This window comes from Sinohyriopsis cumingii, chromosome 5 (assembly GCF_028554795.1).
Source record: "Sinohyriopsis cumingii isolate HCF-2022 chromosome 5, ASM2855479v2, whole genome shotgun sequence".
NCBI lineage: Eukaryota > Metazoa > Mollusca > Bivalvia > Unionida > Unionidae > Sinohyriopsis > Sinohyriopsis cumingii.
The window spans coordinates 87,117,208-87,141,848 of record NC_142965.1 but is presented as its reverse complement, the minus strand read 5'-3'; the positions used below and the strand labels follow the sequence as shown (position 1 = coordinate 87,141,848).

Sequence of the window (24,641 nt, the reverse complement as noted above, 5' to 3'; positions counted from 1 at the left end):
CATTGGCTGAATCTTAGACTCGAACCGCCGCAGACAGAGGTGAGATGGCAGTGATCCGTAACGAAGAGCGCTTTAGACCACTCGGCCACTCGGGGCCCCAGTAACCAATAGGTATGAACCTGGGAAAACCCAGTGAAGAATCCCCTACTCACATGAAACTACTGGCAAGCTTTCTTGCATAACCACACTGGCCAAATCTGAGGCTCAAACACAACTGGACAGCAGTGTTATTGTTGTTCTAGGGTTTAATGCCATTTTTCAGCACAAGATAGGCTATACATGGCAGCCAGTATAACTGGTGGAGGAAGAACCCTGGAAAACCCAGGGAAGAACCATTGACCCACAAGAAGCTACTGGCAGGCTTTCCCACGTACCCATGCTAGCTGAGCCTTGGACTCGAACCCACGCAGACAGAGGTGAGATGGCAGTAACCCAGAATGGTGAGCGCTTTAGACCACTCGGGGCCCCGGACAGCAGTGAGATGTTCAATGATCAGTAAAGGCAAGTGCCTTAGACCAATTGGCCTTATGATGCCCTATCATTTCCACAATTTTTTTTCTGTGATGGTTTTGTTTTTGTTAGTTTTAATGGCACTTTTAGTACATTAATAGCTATATCAAGCCAAGGATAGGGGAGCTAACTGCCTTTTGCAAGGTCACGCTGAGGCAGCTAACCTGGGCTGTCTTGTTGTTGGTGATGGGCATTGGTATCAAATACATGACCATAAAGTCTGTCACTACCTATCAAAGTTAATATGGTTCCTATTCTCTCTGGCACCTTGCAAATTCTGACCCTTTTCTGAAACTGTAACAATGCCTTGATAGGCCTGTTTCTAGTAGCATAAAATTGTTTAATTTGACTTGCCAAGTTATTTCACTAGTCTCAATGTAAATTTGTGGTATTTTGGAATTATTTTCAATAAAGCTTTGAAACGGGATAAAAAGACCCCATAATACTACATACATATATTTCTAAAACAATAAAATATAATTGTTTAAGGAGTGCACTTGTCATACAAACAGTGTAGTCTAACAGATTAATACAAAGTACAGTACCACTTCAAGTGAATGAGTACAGACAACTTGTAAACACCATTTAAGATATCAATTACATTTTTTTTAAATCCTGGCTACAACACCATTAGTGAGCTTACAGTAGCCACAACACAGACAGATGTCTTACAATTTGCACTTCTGTCAGACAATATACTATCATTATGGTACAGGTGACTAAAATACACACACTAACAAATGACAAGTCAGCCTAATATGCCCCACAGCTATGACTTGGCTTTATTAGTAATCCTCATGCTATAAAAATGTACTCACTTATAAGTCAAGTCAAACTGCAAACTGTACAGACCCAGATGTATTGTCACACAATGTGCCAGCAGATCTGGGTCTGTGCAGTTTGTTGGGAGTAATGAGTAGACAAAACAACACAGACCCTGATATGCTACGGCAGATCAGGATCTTTGTTGTTTGCAGTTTTGCGTCTTATAAGCAAGTATATATGGCACACCTGTTAAGGTGTAAATATGTTGGTTTCTCTCCTGTCATTAGCTCTTACTGTAAACAAGCTATAAAGTGTACTTTTATATCTATAGTGTTGCTGTACTACCCATTTGTTACACTGTTAATGCAATCCATGTAGTGACCACTGTTAAACTGAGGTTTATTTCAAGAAGGCTTCTGCCACAAATGAACACAAAAACAACCAAAAGTAGGTTATTTAATGATGTGGAACGTAGTAGATATGGTTTATTTTGCCACAACATAAAAAAGTGAAACCGATTAAGTAGCTCTGATAATATTTTGCTCGTTTCAGTTTAAAATGCAATTTTAAAGCTCCAATGCCACCATTATGTGCAAAAGTCGTATGTTCAAAATCATCTGAATAATATTGAGTCTTGAAAGATATTGATCCTAAACCTCACAGGGTTCCAGGTAACACTGATGTGTCATCACATTATGAGCCATGTTGTTGTTGTTGATGGGTTTTGCGCCATTTCTCACCACATTAAGGGCTATACATGGTGGCCAGTATAAATGGTGGAGGAAGAACACAGGGAAACCCTGGAAAGAACCACTGCCCCACAAGAAGCTACTGGCATGCTTCTTCTCACATACCCACATTGACCAAACCTGAGACTCAAACCCATGCAGACTGAGGTGAGATGGTAGTGATCCATAATGGTAAGCACTTTAGGCCACTTGGCAACTCTGGGCCCGATGAACCATATAAATTCTCTCTTTCAATGAAAAGCCCTGCCATTTTTGACGTATACTAATTAATCCAATGTTGACTGGTGACATCCTTGGGTCAACGGATTTCAGTCAAAACCTGGAGCACAAGATATCATGATATTACTGTTGTAAACGTCAGAAGTGAACACCATTTTATGTTGGATTATCTTCAGCCCAAGTTCACACTTTAAAGTATTCCAGCACTCCAGCACCAATATTCTCCAGCCTTATTTTTATCTAATTCATGCTTTTTATTCTCCGATCCACTTTTAAAAAAAGTGGGTTTGTCTCTCTTTGTTCCTTCTTGATTTAAATTGTACACCATGTGTGACTGTTGTTGTTATTAGATTAGTCACACAAAATTTGCTGAATGTATCACATCACTACTTTTGGAGAACTCCCAAAAACAAAATGAATTATGAGCAACTTCATTGACTGAATTAAGGTATGTCACCCTTTAATTCTAAACTGAAGATCTGAACTTCATTTAAACCTAACATCTTGATTATTTAAAAGAACGGTTTATGTCAGATAGATTTTTTTAACCAATCATTTCCATCCTTCCAAACAACAGATAGACTGAAAGAATGGTGAAATTCATGATAAATGACAGCACTGGGGCTTTATCACATTATTGGCTATTTAATGCAGAGGAAATGGGAGCGAAGTGCCTTTCCAAAAGGCTCATTCAGGCAGCCAACCCAGGCTGGTTAAAGCAGGAAACAAGCTTGTTACCCTTTATTAATGAGTCTGATTCTCACCACGGCTCCCTAGTAACAATGATAAAACAAAATTTACTGAATTTAATGGCATACATGACTAGGACCGAGACCACACCCATGTCACAAGAGGAGACAGTAGTATAGTGTTGGGCTTTAAAGTGAATGACCTAAAGAAGTCATTTTATGATCAACAGAACTGATCAATGCAACAAATCACCAATGAAGATTGATCTTTCAGCTACTCAGACCTATATCTGTGTTATTTTCCAAACACCAGGCAATCACGTGTTTAATCTTAGTCATTTCTGTCATGCTTTGTTCATGGTTCTTACACATATAGTACACAATGATCAGAAATGCAAGTGACTTGTTCAAAGGACAGGATGAACAAACTTGTATCATAGAACTTTTATTTAAAATGGTCCTGAGATAACAGCCATCTTAATTTATGTTTCAAATGTAGAGTCCCTGGGACTCTCAAGACATTTGGATGGGGGTCCCTGAAGAAAAATCTTCATCAGGGCTACACATTTTCTGCTTAAAGGAAAAGAAAAACACAGTTGTCATAAAAATTCCATTTATAAGGAAATTTCATTTTAGAAAAAGTAGATACTTTGTATTAATAAATGAAAAAGATAATAAAAATCTCATATGCTGGGTTTTAACACACAACACTCCCACACTGCAAGGTTCTTCATGATAACTCCATTTCTTCGTACAAGTACAATCGTGGACCTCATTTCATTACAAATCAGCAATATGTATAATGTACTTCATTACATGTCAGCAATATGTATAATGTACTTCATGACATGTCAGCAATATGTGTAATGTACTTCATTACATGTCAGCAATATGTATAATCTACTTCATTACAAGTCAGCAATATGTATAATGTACTTCATTACATGTCAGCAATATGTATAATCTACTTCATTACAAGTCAGCAATATGTATACTGTACTTCATTACATGTCAGCAATATGTATAATGTACTTCATTACAAGTCAGCAATATGTATAATGTACTTCATTACAAATCAGCAATATGTATAATGTACTTCATTACAAGTCAGCAATATGTATAATGTACTTCATTACAAATCAGCAATATGTATAATATACTTCATTACATGTCAGCAATATGTATAATGTACTTCATTACAAATCAGCAATATGTATAATGTACTTCATTACAAGTCAGCAATATGTATAATGTACTTCATTACAAATCAGCAATATGTATAATGTACTTCATTACATGTCAGCAATATGTATAATGTACTTCATTACAAATCAGCAATATGTATAATGTACTTCATTACAAATCAGCAACATGTATAATGTACTTCATTACAAATCAGCAACATGTATAATGTACTTCATTACAAGTCAGCAATATGTATAATGTACTTCATTACAAGTCAGCCTCCATATACTCCATGGTTCCCATGAACAGTGTTATAAGGAGTACTACATGTGCTTGGTTAAATATGAGCATGTGTCCTACATGATAAAAACACACACACACACACACACACACACACATATATATATATATATATATATATATATATATATATATATATATATATATATATATATATATATATATATATATATATACACACACACACACCGTATTTTCCCGCATATATCCCGCGGGTTATACCAGATTTTACAAACCCCGTGGGGTGTGTGTGTGTGTGTGTGTGTGTGTGTGTGTGTGCGGGTTATATAAGGGTGCAGGCTATATCACAAATTTTTTACACGTAATAATATTTCAATATATTTCCCTGGCAACGAATTCACGAAAATCATCCATCTTCTTCTCCCAATTCTTGGGTAGATGTTGGCCGACGGTCTGTTCGTGTTCTGACTGACAATTGGTTCCCCTTCATAAATTTATATACCCAATGCACTCCTCCTTTAAAATCATCAATGTACTTCTCTGCCGCCATGAGTTTGGCCTTCAGTTTGATGGCAACTGTTGAGACTGGTCGGTTGTTTTCCTGCTGGGCCACGATCCACTGCTTCAGGTCAGCTTCAAGGTGAGGCCATTTTGCTTTAGGTCCGCGACGAGCACGTTTTCGTGGATTCATCTTCTCCAACGTTCCTTTTTCTTTTCTCCAACCTCGGATTACAATCTCATCAATATCAAATTTTCTGCCTGTGGCTCTATTGCCATGCACTTCAGCATACGCAATGGCAGTTAGCTTGAAGTCAGCTGTGTAAGACTTTCGTTTCGGCATTTTTTAAATTAAACAGAAAGAAATTATTTAAACTCGAATCTACAATTAAAAAGAATACAAGATTATTTAGAAATGTCCGCGTTTATGTAGCCTGTAGTTGAGGCACAGCTCCTATAGACAGCCAACGCGCACAAGCACTGTGTACCGAGCCTGAATACCGGTAGTTAATTGACGTCATGCGAGCTACATTCGAAATTGACAATTGTGGCATTCAGCCTTAGGACCTCACACCATTGCATATCCGGCTCACAAGTACCTGGCTTCAAAATTCAAATCTGCCGGCTGCCAGCCGGAATATAGTGGAGGCAGGGTGACTAACTTGAACTGATGCAGAGGGATGAATATGGACCGGGGCCGACTGACTTGATAGCTAAATACAAAGTTGCATGTTGGGCGGGTGAGTGAAAATGTAGTAGTTGTAGTATCGTTCGTCATCCACGTGTGAGCATTGACGAATTCGGTCCTTCTAAAAACAGTAATGGTAGACAATGTGAACATACACAGAAAAGTTCATCAATCTATGGTTGCGGGTTATACAAAGGTGCGGGTTATGCCAACGATTTTTTACACAAAACCCCAAAACCCACGGGCTATATGAGGGTGCAGATTATCTGCGTCTGCGGAATATATGCGGGAAAATACGGTATATATATTACACACACACACACACACACAGAGTCAATCAGAGCATAACTGGTACCTTCAACAGTCAGCATTTTAAAGCTCTAATCTCTCAGACTGATTTTGTTCCCTGTCAGATTAATCATATAATCCATATTCACTGCTGAATCCTAGAAGTAATAATCTAGATTTATATATTTAGCATATAATATACTGAATATACTCATTTGTGCATCATATTCAACATCAAACTTCATAAACCCAGGATCTGCTGTCAATCTGTGCTATACAACTTGTTGGGAGTAATCAGTGGAACAAACAACTAAGACCCTGATATGCCAGTGCATTATGCAACAGAAGATCTGGGTCTATGTTGTTTGCAGTTGGACCCTACTTAAAAGCAAGTATATATGGTACATAACACATACTTACATGTACTAGTCATTCCTGTCATTTTCATCCTAATACAACCACTATATGAGCATTATTCCTGTTCCTGTTCAGAATACAATTGATTGGGTGGATGTCCTCATTGTGTATTTATTTATACACCACTTACGAAGGAGTGTCTTGGAATGAAAGGATGAATAATAGTGTAATAGTTTTAAAACGGGAGATAAAGCTGTAGCTTTTCACCTATACATACAGCAATCCAAATTCCTATCAAATGTTTGTAGCCACATGACAGCCTACTTCAAAATTTTAGTGACATTTACAATTTGAAGTTGCCAAGCCCTAATAATTTCACTGAATTGGGCACTGTGCTAAAACTGTTTAGTGGGGAATTAACTGCAGATGGTGACAAAAGACTTCAGATTTTTGTGATAGCAAATTAAAGAATAATTATAAAAGGTCATATTTTGTATCTCTACATATTGTCTGGCTTTAAATTCCCTGATGGAAAGCTTTCACATTCATTTTCTTCTTAGGACAGTCTGTTCATAAAACTTCATATATATGGAGAAAGACCTACTGAAAGAATTGATACTGCTTACTACATTTTCTGTCTCCATTTACCTGTATCTGAACCATCAATTGAGGTTAACAACACAGGTAATGTGTTAGACTGTTTACTTGAAATTGTTGTTGTTGTACGGTTTAGTGCCATTTTTCAGCACATGATAGGTTATACATGGCAGCCAGTATTAATGGTGGAGGAAGAACCCAGGAAAACCCCAGGAAAGAACCCCCCGACCCACAAGAAGCTACTGGCATGCTTTCTCACATAAACACATTCACTGAACCCAAGACTCAAACTCAAGCAAAGAGGTGAGATGGTAATGATCTGTAACAATGAGCACTTTAGACCATTTGGAGCCCCCCATCATGAGAGTAAGCTGTGAATTAAACTTCATCTGGTGAATGTTTTTACAATGCACAACATTCCTCATAATGTACACAGCATAAATTCATATATGTTGTCATAGCAAACCAGGGCCTATGCTGTTGTCATAGCAAATCAGAACCTATGACTGCTGTTGTTATAACAAATCAGGGCCTATGATATTATCATTGCAAATCATGGCCTATGCTGTTGTCATAGCAAATCCGGTCCTATGCTGTTGTCACTGCAAATCTGGGCCTATGCTGTTGTCATAGCAAATCAGGGCCTATGCTATTGTCATAGCAAATCAGGGCCTATGCTATTGTCATAGCAATCACGGCCTATGCTGCTGTCATTGCAAATCAGGGCCTATGCTACTGTCATAGAAAATCTGGACCTATGCTGCTGTCATAGCAAATATGAGCCTGAACAGTGCAAGAGCTGATATGCAAGGCAGATTATGCAGCTGCAGATCTGGGTCTACAATATTTATAGTTCAGGATGATTGCTTGTTAAATGTTGCAAAATAAAACAAATTTAATAATTTATATTTTACATATATAAGGGTCTATGGGATACAAGATCACGAAATAATGTATAGGCTGGTGTGCATTTTCTTGTGCTACTCTTAGCCGAACACAGGTCAACACATAGAAAAGTATGGGAAAAAGAAAGCTGTCACTAGTTGCCCACAAATATTAGCTCAAGAAGTTTTAAACTTTGCAATGGTTGAAGGCCAGACTCCTTTATCAAATGCACAAAAAAATCTTCAGGCACATTTGGCAGATCATGATCTTTGTTTGCACTTTGGCTCGACTTATAAACAAATACAGCCGGAAATTTTGATAAGGTAAATTATCAGCATCATTGAGATCACATTGGTTTTCCATAACAATTTACAGCAGGTTATAATCATTAAAGATTTTCAAAGGTCTTGCAATACTCTTCATTGACTTTCTTTTAGAGGCCAGTTACTGCAAATAATAAAACTATAAGAATTTCTTTTTTAATTTAAGGCAAAAAAATGTTTCTGGTCAGCCAACTGTATCTGTTTTTGCTGCTAACCCATGCACCTTTTTCCCCACAAGGGGTTAAAAAAAATTACAAATCAAAATAAAATAAAATAAGATACTTAAGCCAGTTGAGTCCTGTACCTGAAGTGTTTAGTGCACTACATATTTTAATCATCATAATACATATGATGCTTAAAAAATAATAAATGAAAACAAAATAAAAATTCCAAAAATTTCTTTTGTACATCTAAATGAGCTAATTTTGTCCAGTACTACAAACACTTAATATATTATATATACTAATCATCGTAGTATGTATTATGTTTGAAAAGAAAATTTAAAAAATTTTCTCCAGAAAATTGGCTGCAGCATCTAAATGGGTCAGTTTAGTACAGTACTTGAAGTGCTTGGTACATTATATATACTAATCATCATAATATATATAAAGTTAAAAAAAATAAAAAAAATACCAATCTACCCTAATTTTTAATGACCAGTGAATAGGAAACACATTTTTTTGTTGCCTAATTCAAGACAGAAGTAACAACCATGTGATTTTACATCTAGTTTGTACCCAGCTTTCAAGTGCTATGATACAACCAGGTGAAAACTGATGCATGCTGATGTCATAATGCACCGATCATGTCATTTCAAACTGTGTAGTAAACCTAGATTTTACAAATGTAGGTAAGTGCATGTTTTGCTTGCTATTTAATGGCACTTTCAACTTATTATTTTACTGACCACATCAAACCAAGAAAATGCAAGCTAAGCACCTTTCAGAAAGACTGGAAGACTATCAGGGCTAGCCTAGGTTAGTACTGAATCTGCAACCGATTGATCCCATGTCCAATTCTCCACCAACTGACCTATAGGGTGCACATCACATATAAACAAATATACTTTGAAGCCTCTGCATTAACACGGAGTTGAATTCAATTGAAAGGCTCCATTATAATAATGAATGGCAACAACTCTCTATCACTGGGGGTGGGGTCTTTGAATCTCTGTGTATGTGTGAGTGATTTGGATTTTTAACATAGATTTAACGAATTTTCAGTCATACTGCTATTATGTTTGCAGTGTGGCCATTTATAGTGATGTCTAGCACTGGGGTATCATGCTGCAGACATATAGCATGATGTCCCACCCAGTCACATTATCCTGACACCAGGCCGACCAGTCCACACACTAACCTCTTAATGCTGAGCGTCTAGTGAGCCAGCTGTTAGTACCTTTTTTTCGGTCTTTGGTATGACTTGGCCAGGTTCAAACCTGCAACCTCCTGCATCCAAGGTGGCTGCTCTAACCACCAGACAAGTCTATTTGAATCTGTAGAATTTGTAAAAATTTCTATTACAGAATACTGTGATATTTGTTGGTGGAAATATTCTTGAACATATTTTAAGCACTGTATTTAGAATTTTGAAGGTACTCTCTAATGCCAGATCTTTTAGTAGGTACTGTGTATACTTGCATACAAGTCAGATCCAACTGCAAACTGGATAGACGTAGTTCTACCACTGAATGATGTACTGGCAGATCAGGGTCTATGTTGTTCTCAGTTTGACCTGATTTGAATGCGAGTATATGCATTATACAAGAGGCCACAATAGTCATTCTCATGATCTATTCGGCAATCTACATGGAATTAATGGTTACATTTCTAGACAGGTGAATACCTTATTATCTCAGTAATAATAAATCAAAATACCATTTGACAGGGCCAAACAGTCTGAAAGTAATATCTTTGTTCTCTATCCCGTTTTTTAAAGATATCATTTTCAGGTATTAATTACACTTAAGTCTCTTAAAGCATACTGATCAGATAAATAAAAGAATGGGGGTCTCTTTTCTAGGCTAGCCCAGGCTGGATGCCTTAGAGTGTGCTTGGGAAAGGCACTTATGTTCAATTTCCTTGGCATGATACAGATAATAATGTGTTGAAGTGCATTTTAAAACAGCAAAAACAAAATAATGATCATATCAAATTCCAAATATCTAAGAATTAAAGTTATTTCCCTCATGCATTCTGAATGCATGCATGCAAACAGAGATTCCAGTCAATGAGAACATTATTCCTAATCAAGGAGTAAATGTTAATTTCTGAATTTTTTTTATCTGATGGTAATAGCTATAGTGCACAAGTACATACTGGCTAGAAAATGTCTGACTGAACAACACTATACCACATTAAACCAATCAGTATCACATTCAATCGAGTACTACATGCAACACAGTTGAATGTGGACTGACATACATCAACTTGATGAATGGCAGTATGACGTGCAGTCTTATTTAAAAGCAATAGGATTAATACTATCTAGACTGAATGCAAAAATGTCAACTTTGGTATTTACTCTGTAATATCAATGGCATTAAATCTGCAACTACACTGAGCTCTTGGAGTAAGCTAAAAGAACTACAAGAATAGACACTTGTGAAAATCCATAATGGCTGTCTTCGTATGTGACAGAAATTTATTTTATTTCATCACAAAAGAATTTATCTCACAAAGAGCACTGTGGTCAGCCTAGTAAACTTGCTGGAAAGTAGTGAATGGACTTAACATCAGGCATGATTTTCATACATAAACGTTGCTAAAACCTGTACAATTGGGATGGGTGGGTGGTATTATCATCAGGTATGGGTCTATCATTGGAGAAACACTGTGTATTTTGCCAACACCATGACCAATTTAACTTTGTTAAGGCATGTGAAAATGCTCGAGACGCCCCCCCCCCCCCAAACAGCAAAGTAGATCCATTAATGATTGGTCAAGTTGGTGGATATTGTTGTATAAAAGGATAATAGGAAATGTTGAGAATATTCTGCTTGTCTTCATCTGCATGTCTGTCACATATAAAATCATGGTGCTTGATACTGATCAGAAAAGCAACCCAAACAAGGCTGTACTAGCTGTCGACATTTGCAACCATTTGGCTATGTATGTACAACAGTTTCCTTATCTACTATTTATAATAACTGTACATGCCACATTTCCTAGAAAACAGACTTTTATTTGAAACCATGTCACAGATATAACATTAACTAGTGATAGTTTTGGCTCTAAAATGTTCACCAATGAATGCAAATTATACATGACTGAATAAGAAGTCCGTGTTAAAAACCATTTTGTAGTACACAACAAAAGTCTCTAGTCACTGATCAATTTGCACAGTGTGAAAATTAAGCAGAAGAATTACTTCTTGACTGTCAGACATAACATACTATAATTGCTTCAGATTGTAAATTCATTCAAACTGAAGACACAGACATTGGTGTCATTAAGTTTGAATATGGGCCAATTTTACCTATGTACAAATTAGCCAATATTTCAATGAACTGGGTGAAAATATGATGAAGACAAAGAATGTACTATATATATATGCTGCCTGTATGAGTTACATAGATTCTGAACCAATCCTGAAATAGCACATATCCTTATGCCTGAATTCAGACCAAAATAACACTTGTTGTTTCAATTAGCCATTGCTGCAACTTTGTACAAATCAAAACAAACACAGGTTTTGAACCAGAACTCAAAAATATGGGTGTAGGCTCCACATGTCTTCACATCTTTGTCAATAATAGACAATAATTACAGCAATTTTTCTGTAAGGAGTGAATGTCACTATTGCAAACTGATTATACAATGCCTTTGCATGAAATGGGTTGGAGCTAATGCACTGTTCCATATTCTCTCATCGAACTTCATACACCCTGAAGCAAATATTCCAGTAAATGCTATTTATTTAGGTGCTAATCGTTCGGCTTGAGACTTGTTTGCTTATTCAGATCCCACCATGTCATCTTTTCCATAAATTTAAATCCAAAATGACTAAAATTCATTATCTGAAAAACAGATGTACCCAACAAAATTTGTGTTAACCCCCTTAATACTTGACTAACCAAATGTACATTAGTCAGACTGATAACATAGATCGCAAGAAGATGAAGTTTTCAGTGAGTGAAAACTAGAATGCCTTACGAATATAACCAAGCAACTATTAGTAAAACATTGATAAGCTGATACAAGATATTTTCATTGATACAGAATGTAACCTGTGTTTAAAAAGAAACAGTTCAAGGGATCAAAAATATAAACATCTTTTATGGACAAACACACTTTACAAAGTGGCAAAACAAATTATTATAATAAGGGAAGGGAAGCTTAAATATTGCCCCATGTGAACAGGTATCCTTTATATGAAAACATCTCTATGACAGGTTTATTCTATTGAAACTGATCAGACCAAGTAAAAGAGCAGATCAAACAATAAAAAAGGGGATGTGAGGGAAGCTGGAAGCAAGAAGAACATGTATTCTGGTGAATACTACTGTCATACCTGTTCTAACGGTTGCCTTTACTCAGTGGTTACCTGTTTACAACCACCATTCCAAATTTTTCCCACCAAATTTCCTATATAAATGGACTGTATGTAACAGTTACACATTTCCTAACCTATCAGTGATTTCTCCCTGCCTGATGTGGTCACTGGCACATATTTACACTGACTGCTCATTTTTGCCTCACAAGGAAGGCATTGTTTAGATAAAGGAATATCTTGTGAATCAATGCAAATGTCTTACCTTGCTTGTAGTCATAACTCCAGTCATGCTGACAGTGTAAATCAAAGATGTCAATATGATAAATGCAAGAGTGAGGCAGTTTTTATCATTAGGGTACATAGATTTGTTTGCTGGATGATGGAAAATGTAGTTGTGCTATCACAGAAGAAATGGAATTCACCTTTTTGTGCCAGTTTGACAGGTATAGTTTAATACCTGTTTGCTTGTGAATGAAAGATATCTCTGACGAAAAAATTAATATCTGACAAGATACAAGTTACATCACTTTTATTAGGGTCAGGAGTAATTCAATAGGTCTGTCAAGTCAGACAAAGTTTTGATTTATGGTTCAAAAGAGTTGTTGTTGTTGTTGTTGACGGGTTTAATGCCATTTTTCAGCACAAGATAGGCTATACATGGTAGCCAGTATTAATGGTGGAGGAAGAACCCGGGAAACCACCAGAAAGAACCACCGACCCACGAGAAGCTACTAGCAAGCTTTCTCACATACCAACACTGGCCGAATCCAAGACTCGAACCCACACAGGCAGTGATCCGTAATGGAGAGCGCTTTAGACCACTCAGGTTCAAAAGAGTAGCCATGTACATCTTTGGATTTCATATTCACCGCAAGCTTCATACATTTGCCATCTGTCTTTGATTTCAAACAAGCTGAGCAACTGGTTTATCCAGACATTATTTTTAAAGCATGACAAGCTGTTTAAAAGTGAAAATTGTACAAGCTGGCTAGGAAAATTTTAAGTTAGTAGGGAAATTAGTGTTTTTTCATGGTGAACGAAACAAAGATAAGTGATTATTTAAAGTCAGTGATTCATTAATATATAGGATGTATAAAAGTGAACAGAATGCAGTAAACTTGTGTGGAGCATATATTTTGGTGAGAATATATCAAACTTTGTTGTGAACAATGTATCTGCATACTGTATAACTTTGTTAAATAGTGCACATAAAACAATCCTAACAACAATGACAAAAATAATAATAATAATAATATTAATGATAATAATAATAATAATAACATAAAATAATATTTTCTCACAAATGACCGCTGTTCCCAGTTTTTAATGTACATCTTACCTATGCAATGTTGTGTTGTTATCATTAGAAGAAAAAAACTGGTATAATATATCCCTTACTAACAGTGTCTGAAGTCAGTTGAAATTTTACAACTGATATTCGGTAGCATACATGCAACTAGTAAATGAATACATCAGTTAAATTAGCATGACATTCTGAAAACCAGCTCTATCAAAATACAATTGGCTACAAAAAAGGCAAGAACTGAGCAGGGCCTGTAAAATTCTGATTCGGCACTGAAATAATACAATCTTATTTATCTTTGAATGCAAATTTCATCATGTCCAAATTTTGTTGCAGGACCTTTTTTTTTGTGCTAAAGTCACCACACTTTAAATAGGGCTTTTTTTCCTCGGGTAGCTATAGATCTGATTTTGATGTTGTTCATCATCAAACATATTTTTCGTTATAGTCTATAAACATCTTTTGGCAGTCATATGCAAAACTAATCTGAATAGTTGTACTGGATGATTTATTCACATATTAAAACAAAATTTAATTGTTAGCAGATTCCATTTTCTTTCCAATTATTACAAAATTTACTCTCAGAAATGAGCTTAATTAGACGATAATGAAGTCTGGATTTTAAATGATCACTGGGACACCATCACTGATTGATCACTGCGACACCAATACTGACTGATCACTAGGACTCCACTATTAATTATCAACATAAAATTAAAAAATAAAAAGTAGTTCATGGAGAGGACTATGCAAAATGATACTCACGATCAAATCGAGATGCTCCAAGACTAGGTAGGCTGGTAGAGCTGCCACTGCGGCTGTTATCAGAGCCAAGAGAACTGTGTAATGACGTGGTGCTGCGAGACAGTTCAGAGGCTAGATCACTTACACTTTTTACTGTTGGTAAGTTTCCCTGAAGAAAACAATATGATTCAATTTAATAACACTGACCAGTCTAAAGTGGTATGTAACTGACAGGTTAATTTAAGCAAAATTGATTGTGAAAATACTATTTTCTTGGTTTTTTCAAAACATAAAAGCCATTTTCATGAGGAAATTTTGTTTTCTTCAGATATCTGAAAATACAAGTTCTTATTAGAGATAATATAAGTAATAGAGACAAGGTTCTGACAATGTTATGAGATAGCTTATCATAAGATATACATATTTAAATAAAAAAAACTCTTGTGACCAAAACTAATGAAACATGTATATAACATTTACTTGTCTTAGACATCTATTTGCTTGTTTTAAAGTTTGTATGGACTCACAACTTATTAACTGTAGACTAATTAAATACCTACTGTAGACTAATTAAATACCTACTGTAGACTAATTAAATACCTATTCTAAGACAACTTTGGAAATTATTTAACTGTAGACTAATCGTACAACTTTCCTAAGAGAACGTGGAAAATCATTTAAGGATTAAATTGACTATATTGAATTAGGGCCATTTTCTGCTCCCATTAATATGAAAAAATAAACTAGGATAAAATTTCTTGACTTTGGTAATGTGTTATTGCTTTTGTTGGCTTATTGCCATTTTTCAGCACATAATAGGCTATACACTATATCTGGTGTAGGAAGAACCTCAGAAAACTTCAGGAAGAAGCACTCACCACACAGGAAGTTACTGACAAGCTTTCTCACACACCCATGTTGGCCGAACCCGGAACTCAATTTTGTGCGGATAAAGGTGAGCAGTCAGTGATATGTAAAGGCGAGCACCTTAGACCACTCGGCCACCGCGGGCTCTCTTTTGGTAATGAGTCATTCAATATACAATCAAAGTGTTTAAAGTCCCAGAGTTTATAAATTTCTGAATCGCACAATAAAAATGACATCAAACATGGGCTGATATATTGGAAATTGCAGGATACATGTTCAATTCAGCAAAATCAAACTCAAATTCGGATTTGCAGAAGCATGCTCCAAGAAGACCTTTTCATCTGTCTTATTATACAGAAGCTTGTGGTCAAAATATCATTATGAAACAAAGTTGTTCTGGTGTCTAAAACCAACGGTATTTAAAATTGTTACGCATCAATGCTGTTTTTTGTTTTCTGTTGTGTCATATCCTCCTTGCACTCAGAGAACAACTATGTATAATGAAAGTGAACCACAGTTCTTTGTTACATCTTTGTTTTTATTCTTTTTAACATTATGCTTTTACAGAAACACATGAACATCAAGATCATTTAAAACAAACTCATTCACCTTTTGTCTTCAGTTTTTCATTTACTTTTTTTTCCTCATAGCATATTAATGATGAAAGTATGATATCATTATTTCAAATTACTAAATAAATTCAACACTAGTCTCTTATATAGCTGCCATAATAGAAAGGAGAACTTATTTTTAAAAACGAGTTGATGAACACAGTATTGCATGAAATCTGTTAAAATGTGAGAGAGCTACTGCATTTATCTCCTCACAAGTGATAAAACAATAGCATTCAATCTTTAATTTGCATTTTTTCTTACACAAGTTTAAATCAAAAAGTATTTTCTACAGCAATGTAAATGTTATTTGTTGATGCCATTGCTGGGTATAGTCCAGGGGTGGGCAAACTACGGCCTGCAGTCCGCATGTGGCCCACCAAGGGCTTTCATGCAGCCCGCCAAGGGTTTTCATGCGGCCTAGGAACAAGTCATCATTCACACTGACTCTGTTTATGTTACTCTGTTTATCAAATAAATGTGCTTCTTTTGAAGTTTAAGTTTTCAAATATTAACAACATATTAACAACTGAATATTAATTAGATGTTATTTAGAAAAACCTTTTGTTTTTGCTATTTCAAATATTAATTATTTTACTTAATGAACTATGCAGCCCGCAACAAGGTGTAAATCTGTGTATGTGGCACTTGCACTGGAAAGTTTGCCCACCTCTGGTATAGTCTGACACCAGGCCCTTTTACTGAAAATGAACAGTACTGTGAATGGCACATTATATGCTTTGGAACTTCTGTTACTGTGTGGAAATCATTTTTCTCTTTTCCAGTCAGTGACCTTGACCATTGACCCTTCGAACCGCATATCAATAGTCGTCTTCCTTACCCCAAGTTCAGACCATCTACAAAGTCTGAAGTATGTCATGTGGAACTAATGTTAGAGTATGGAAAGCATTGTTTTTTAATTACTTTAGTCACAATGACCTTGACCTCTGATTTTTTTAAAACTCCAAAGTCAACAAGGTTCTTCCTTACACCAACTGCAAGCTATCCACAAAGTCTGGTAACCACAGATACTGGATAACTCCAGTTATTGTGTGGAAACCAGATCTCTTTCAGAATAACTTTCACAAGTCACCTTTTGAGTTTAAAATCATTAGGGTTCTTGCTTGCTCCAGCTGCAAACTATCCACAAAGTGTTGCAACTGTAGATCACGGAAACCTCAAACTATTGTCTGGAACCCATTTTTATTGCATCAGTCAGTCACCTTCAACTTTGCCCTTTTGAACCTAAAATCGACAGGGTTCTTTCTGGTCCCAAGTGCAATCTATCCAGAAAGTTTGGTAACAGTAGATGGCGGGCAATTCAAGTTATTGTGCTGAAACCATTTTCCTTCATTATGTCAGTTACTTTGACCCTCGAGCTTCTCAAACCAAAATCAACAGGGTTCTCTATTAATCCAATGATAAGGCAGCCATCCATAAAGTTTGACAACTGTATGGTGGACAACTAAAACTACTGTGCAGAATCCAAACTGGTAACAAAGACAGATGGAGAGACATCATACTGTGCTCTGCCACCTTGCATATATATATATATATATATATATATATATATATATATATATATATATATATATATATATATATATATATATATATATATATATATATGAATGAAGCTAAACAGTGAAAGTAGGGTTAATTGACATGTTATAATCACATATTTTATGTCATTAAAATCAACACTGTCTTTCTCCCTTTGAGAGAGTTACATACAACAGCACCCACCTTAGTTTGTTTTTTATCAAGGTAAAACTGGTGTTGCGTGACTGACATGTACCAGATACATTTTGTCAGCTGTTGTGTGGCAGCAAACCATGCATGGACATTCACATTTCCTGGGCCAAAGGTCCTCCGACTAACAGATACCCTGCAAAGTGAAGATTCATCTTTTAAATGTGACCTATATAAATAAAAAAAGACTATGACACATAAGACACAAATTATATATCCTGAAGGTGATGGATGAATGTAATCAAAGTGACTGAATAGAAAAATATGAAACAAATGACTTGAAATGTAACTAAACAACATCAATCAAAAAGTGAATCGTAGATACCAAGATTAGTTACCATGACAACCAAACATTAAAAAAGCACTGACAAAAGCATGCACTATTCATCTAGGTTAGCCAAATTACCCAACACAACATGCTCTGTTACCTAGCAACAGCATCACATGATCAGTGCAGGATTCACTTACTACCAATAAGATTGGGGTGTGATATTCTTTGTCCAAATGGGGTTCTTGTAAAAAAAGAGTTAATATATAGTTTCTATTCTTTACCTGATGAATTTCAATATAACTGTACATTATCAATTAAGAAAAATAAACAGAAAAGCAACATCTTTTCACTGAAAATATTTTGGTCTATATTTTTAGGCTAAATTGAACTATGTGTAATCAGATTAATTTTCTTAAGCAAACAAATGCTTTGAAATAAAATAATCTTGTGCAAATTCTATTGATACAGTCAAGAAATAAAAGCATGATTTTGAAATTTCAAGCAAGCAGCATCTAGGTAAATATAGGGGTTTTATGGAACACAATGCCGCACCTGCAACCTATGCAGTGATGCCCTTCACCACCCTTTCTATGCAACTTGTAAATACTTAATACAAAATCTGAACTTGAATTTTGTACTGCTGTCACCACCTGAAACATGACCCACCATTTAATAACACAGAAGGAAGAAGTGATGTCATACATATTGCCATAATGTCTTAGCATTTGATGTGATGATTATAATACTGAATCACATATAGATCAGCAATGTTGTACACATCAATCATACATAGAAATCCATTTCCAGTTTTGCTGCCATACAGAGCACTAATAATGAGCAACATTTATGCCATATACAACTGTGTTGACTGCAGTAGTGCATTTACATTAATGTTTATCAGAACTGAATAGCAGTAGTCTACAGATAAAGGTCAGTGGAAATGAGGAATAGTCACTCACATAAATGAACCCCACCTTTCCCACATCCCATTCATATTCCCCATGATGGAGGTTGCATCTACAGTAAAGAAAAAGAGCACAAATCTTTGAAAGACAGCATGAAGACAATTACTGGTCAAAATGCATATTTTTGACGAGTCATAAGATGGACCAAGTTTCAAGCAATCCAAAGAAGACTGCAAGTGAGAGAAGTTTCAATCAGAAAATTCTGTACTATACTGCATCCTTCTTCAAGTCAAAATTGCCAACAAAAATTGTGGAAGTTCAAATCTGTCTGTAACTAAGCATAACTTTAAACGATGACCATAATCTATACCAAGTTTCACAGCAATGCATAAAACATCTTCAAAACAAGTTGCATTCATACAATTCTGTCATATAATGTATTCAGTTGCAGGCCAAAAAGGCCAAAAATAAAATATGCAAGACGCAGTGATTTGCCTGTACAAGCATTATATAAAAGTGTTACAAAAAACAACCCACATTAAACGATGCTAATGGTCATATATTTCTCTTCAAGAGAATTAATTGCAAATTTTGTTGATCTGAAACATTAATATCATATTATCAAAACAGTATTGTAAAAACATGGCAATATTGTTAAACAAATTTAGGTTCATGATAACATCACTACTGGGAAGACAATATTTAGTTCCTTAAGCACATACCAAAAATATGGCTGAAAATTATTTTAGCTATGTAATGGTATTTTCAGTTCAACAGAATCTGACATCATTGCGTATCTCAAAGTTCACAAAACCTATCTGAAAACAAGTTTTCAACCCATTTCGTCACGCATCTAGAAGAAACCAAGTAAGCATACAGCAAATTTATTTCAAAAGGTTGTCTTTACATGGCATATGCCAAATATCCAAAACTTTGAAATAATATTCTCATCAAAACAGCAACATTTCTAAAACTAGGTTTTCCAAAAGTGGAATCTCAATGATAAGCAATGTTCTGTATCTCCTTTAGCAGGTGAGACAGAAACTCCTAGCATATTTCAGTACAAACATTGCACATAATAATCTGCCAAAGTTGCAGGTGGATACAGCCACTGATGTTGAAGATAGGTCACTTGAAAAAATATTAAGAGTGCATCTTAAAAACGTTGCCACTCATGCCAACACGGTCGTTAATATACAAGTGATACCTCCATCTCACCTGTGATTCTCAATTCATCTACATCTGAAATTTGGGGTCATAAAAATACATATATTTTTACTATATTAAGTCAAAAAAACATAGCAGGAAGATAATTTTAGAAACAGTGTTTGCTTAGTATTACATGCATTAAATTACAATACAATACGTACAATCCTCTATATTCCCTTTTGTCAATCAACAAGACCATATAATCAATAAAAAAAACAACAAAAACAAAATAAAAAAAGAGAGGAAAAAGGAAAGCAAAACCATTATACCCAAATGAAGAAATCTGCACACACACAAAAATTAGAGGATGGGTGGGTGAATACTGTCCTTTAGATCAACTGTGATTACGGAATCACTAGTCTATATGCAGTTTTAACAAAACCCTGGAATCACACATTTAGCTCCCATCAAAACACTCAACAAAGGAAAATCGTAATCCATATCATTACTCGAGAGTGTTTTAATATTTGCCAATGTGCCCCATTCCACGACAAGCTGTGTAATAGGTGGGTATGTGGATAACTATGGGGCCAATTACTTACTGAGTTGTCGGGTCTGAAATGGCATCTGACAACTCGTCTAACTCGTCTATGGATTCTCTAATTGCGTCCTCGTACAAGTTGAAGCTGCTGAGGGTGTGAACAACCCTACAGGAAAGACAGAGACCCAGTCAAAAGTAAGATAATGATTACACCCACCAAAGATCAAGGTCCATAGAAGTCAAAAGTCAATTAAAATTTTTTTTACATGGTCTATTAAGGATGGAATACAATGACCGACCTACATTTGATGAGGTGCATATACAATATTCCTAACAAAAAATTTAATATATATACACACACACACACACACACACACACACACACACACACACACACACACAGGGAAACATGGCAGTGGCAGTTTCAGTCCATGACTGCTGAATGCATTATGCAGAAATTTAGATGAATATACATACAAGTGTTGGGGTGTGGTGGGAGAATAAATAAAATGCTAGATTTATTTATTACCAGCCAATCTATATAACAGCCTGGATTAAAATACACCCAGGCTCCATGAAAATTAATCACTGCCATGTATGAACATTAACTATGATCTGTTGGCTTTAGGTTTCTGAAACTATTCTGAATTATTTTTATCTGTTTGTTACTTTGGCTGAGTCCCTGTGTGGAGGATTATGGGACATGGAATACAAAAAAAAATCTTAAGACATGACATGACTGTTATATTCTAATTCGTGTTATAACAATAAGCATTAAACCAGGGTTCCCTGTATATATAATCTGAACAAATCAACCTAGCCTGAAAAACCCAATCCTCAAGTGTCCCCCAGTTTTTTCAATAGAATCTTCATGCACTTAAATAACTTTTTTAAAAAAGGGCCTTAGCGAATGTGTCAAAAATCAAAGCATAACTTTAAAATATTAAACATAGGGTCCACTGCATGAAGCAAAACACTCAAATATAGTAAAGAAAACAATGCAGAATAGCAGCAAGATTTGTTAAAATTTCATCAAAATGCCTTTCTGTACTAAACAAAAAACATTAACAAATGATGTTTTGAAGCTATACAAGCAGGGTAAAAATTCAAGCAAAGCAAATGCAAACAAATCTCACATGTAATGATATTAATAATGAAAGCAGTAAAAGGTCAGCATTTGACTTTCATTATCTTGTACAATATCTTCCTCTTAAAATGTTTCAGTGCATTTAAATTAAACACAAAACAAGGGTTTATAAAATCTTGTGTTACACCTGTAACGAGTGCTAAGACAATGACAGCATCTACAAAGAAAGGTGATAAACACATACTAGCATCTCAGGTATGATCTTTGGAGTAAAAGTGTATAAAACTAATTTTATTCTGCCATTGATTTAAAAATAATATAACTTTCAAACACTTAACATGAAATCTCATCTTTAATAAATCCACTGCTGGAACAATGATATTTATGTCTCATTATCTTTCAATGCCTGCAATACAAACTCCATTTTGATGCATCTATGATGAGAGGAAATAGTAAAACCGTTATGAATAATAAACAGGGATCTGTGCAAGCTTGCTATCAACTACATTACAACAAAAACATGCAACAATTTCCAGATAATGGTATGTAAAATGTAAATGTCATTAATGATTGAAACATTACAATTGCTATGACCTTTGTCTTTATAAAAAAATTGATTCAAAACACACAGAAAAAAACCAAGCCACCCTCAACAGGGATGTCAATTTAAATCCTATATTAATTGCAAATGTACAATACATATTGAAACTTTAATATAGCAGTATACATAAGCATACAGGTATATTAAACCAAGAAATGTCCCTTTAAAACTAAATATTGCAAACAAGTAAAGCTTACACTGTCAATATTAACAATTCTGCATCTACTTAAATACGGAAAATATACAAAAAATTAGAAGCAAAACAAAGGGTATCAATACAAAGGTTATTTTATTACAATGAAAGCTGATCTTGGAAGCTGACTTTTTATTCTTTCAAATGTGGTGATTTTTGTTAAAAATATATTTTTCTTAAAAATAAAGTCAGCCGAGATATGGAAGCTAACTTTGGTTCATTTTCACAGATATTCACGGGAATTTAGATCTTTTTTTTAGAAACAATAGAACGTACATGGACATCGATGACCCAGCATCAGCCAGAAGATTCAGAGAAAATAAAATCATTTGATGAATTTTTGAAGGCCAGAAGAGAAGATGATTTTGCTAACAATATGATCATTAATATGGACGGAATTTTAGTGTACTCTGATCTCATTGTTGGGCGGACTGACGATAAGATGGGGGTCAAAAGTATGAGAATTAGCATGACTGCTGCAGATTTAAAAAATCTGACTCGAGTCACTGCAGTTTCTGTTTCAGGAGATGTGTTATCCAACAATAATTTTTCACACCATGAACAAATATTCATGCACCGAATGAATGGATTATACATGTGCACAAGAAGGGCTGTGTTGAGACGATGTGACAGTAGATTAAAGAGTTTCATCTGAAGTAAAGTTTTTATATTTTTTTTAAAATAAAATTTCAGTTGGAGTGCATTTTCCGACCTGTAATTTTCAAATGATTAATAAGATGTCCCAAAAAACTCAATGTGTCCCAGTACATACAGTGCACACCAAAAAATTACTTTAAAAATTAATGTATGGTATCCCAACAAATAGTGTCTCAACATAATTATACAGTAAATACACAATATGGGGCCAGATATGATATCAAGGGTCCACCTACGTCAAAGAAATTAAGTAGTCTAGTAGAGGGAGCAATGTTAAGAAAAATCTGAAATTTCTGTTTCTGATTTTGTTCTAAATAAATAAATAAAGCTAGAATGTTTTGTGACATCGAATTTGAGTTTCTTGCGCAAAGGGTTTAGCAAATACAGACTCTGAAGATGAGGCCTGAGGTAATGTCAGAGCTGAGAATTCATATTACAATACATTTTACTAAGAAATTAGTCTGAAGGCTTGTGTGAAATTGGTAGGGTATTGAAGACACCATACAAACAGTTTCCATCACATTGGCAATTTACTAACATACATTCACAGGAACAGAACGCTGCCAAAATTTGTGTGAATGAAATATTAATATTCAAGAAATCAATGGAAGCTTGGAAGTTAAACTAGTCTGGAATAAATCCTTCTGACAAATGAAGCAATATTTAAAACTTTAATTTTCATTAATTGATATACTGACTCACTTTGTGGCAATACTTTCTGAAATGTTGCATAATTATATTCTAAAAAAATATATCCTGCAAAATAAGAACAGATCTAATTGTGCATATTGGACAAAAACCACCCTTCAAGTTAGTGATTATTGACTTCAGATCAAATTGTGCATTTGTGACAAAAATCATTCACTTAACTTACCGTTTGGGGTCGTGTACCTCTATGGAAAATTTCTTGTCTCTGTAGTACAAATTCTGCAGATTCTTCCATATAAATATCTGGAAAGAAGAAAAATAATTATAGAGGTCCCTCATTATAAAGTCATTCTGTATAACACTGCCCATCTAATAATGTGAGTCTAGGTATGGATTTTATTAGATAAATTTTGTTCTACAATTGGTAATTTTATGACTTTGTTGTATTTCAGTTCTAAGTTGTTAAGAACCAGTTATAATGTTTTACATCATCAGATACCATGTTTTCAAACAACTCAGAACAAGGCAGGATCTACTTTAGAATGATCGATTGCGGGATTCATGATCATTTCTCAACAATTTTCTAAAAGAAAATAACCATGGAAACAATTACACATACTGTATGATTTATGATAAGCTTACACCACCTCACATTTTCAGAAATTTTTTGCAAATATTTACTAAGAATATATATTTGTCTGAAAATAATCCCACTCCTTTCTTTTCAAAATTTTTGTTAAAGCTTGCCTGGCATTGGTCTTTTTATGGAAGACATCCTGAAACTTGAATATCTTTTCAGTGGTT

General features: G+C 35.1%; 1 protein-coding gene across 5 annotated transcripts in view; it reads right to left on the bottom strand.

Annotated features, from left to right (window-relative positions):
• The window catches only part of LOC149799678 (uncharacterized), a 258,855-nt gene that overhangs the window by 65,574 nt on the left and 168,640 nt on the right, over positions 1-24,641 (bottom strand). For 4 of the 5 annotated variants that reach the window (XM_089959030.1, XM_089959026.1, XM_089959028.1 and 1 more), the window contains exons 11-14: positions 24,064-24,140; positions 20,713-20,817; positions 17,780-17,921; positions 14,577-14,724 (exon numbers count right to left, since the gene is read on the bottom strand). In XM_089959030.1, coding sequence (XP_089815156.1) covers positions 14,577-14,724; positions 17,780-17,921; positions 20,713-20,817; positions 24,064-24,140 — 472 coding nt within the window. The remainder of the gene's footprint in view (positions 1-14,576; positions 14,725-17,779; positions 17,922-20,712; positions 20,818-24,063; positions 24,141-24,641) is intronic. The other variant, XM_089959027.1, reaches the window with a different exon arrangement.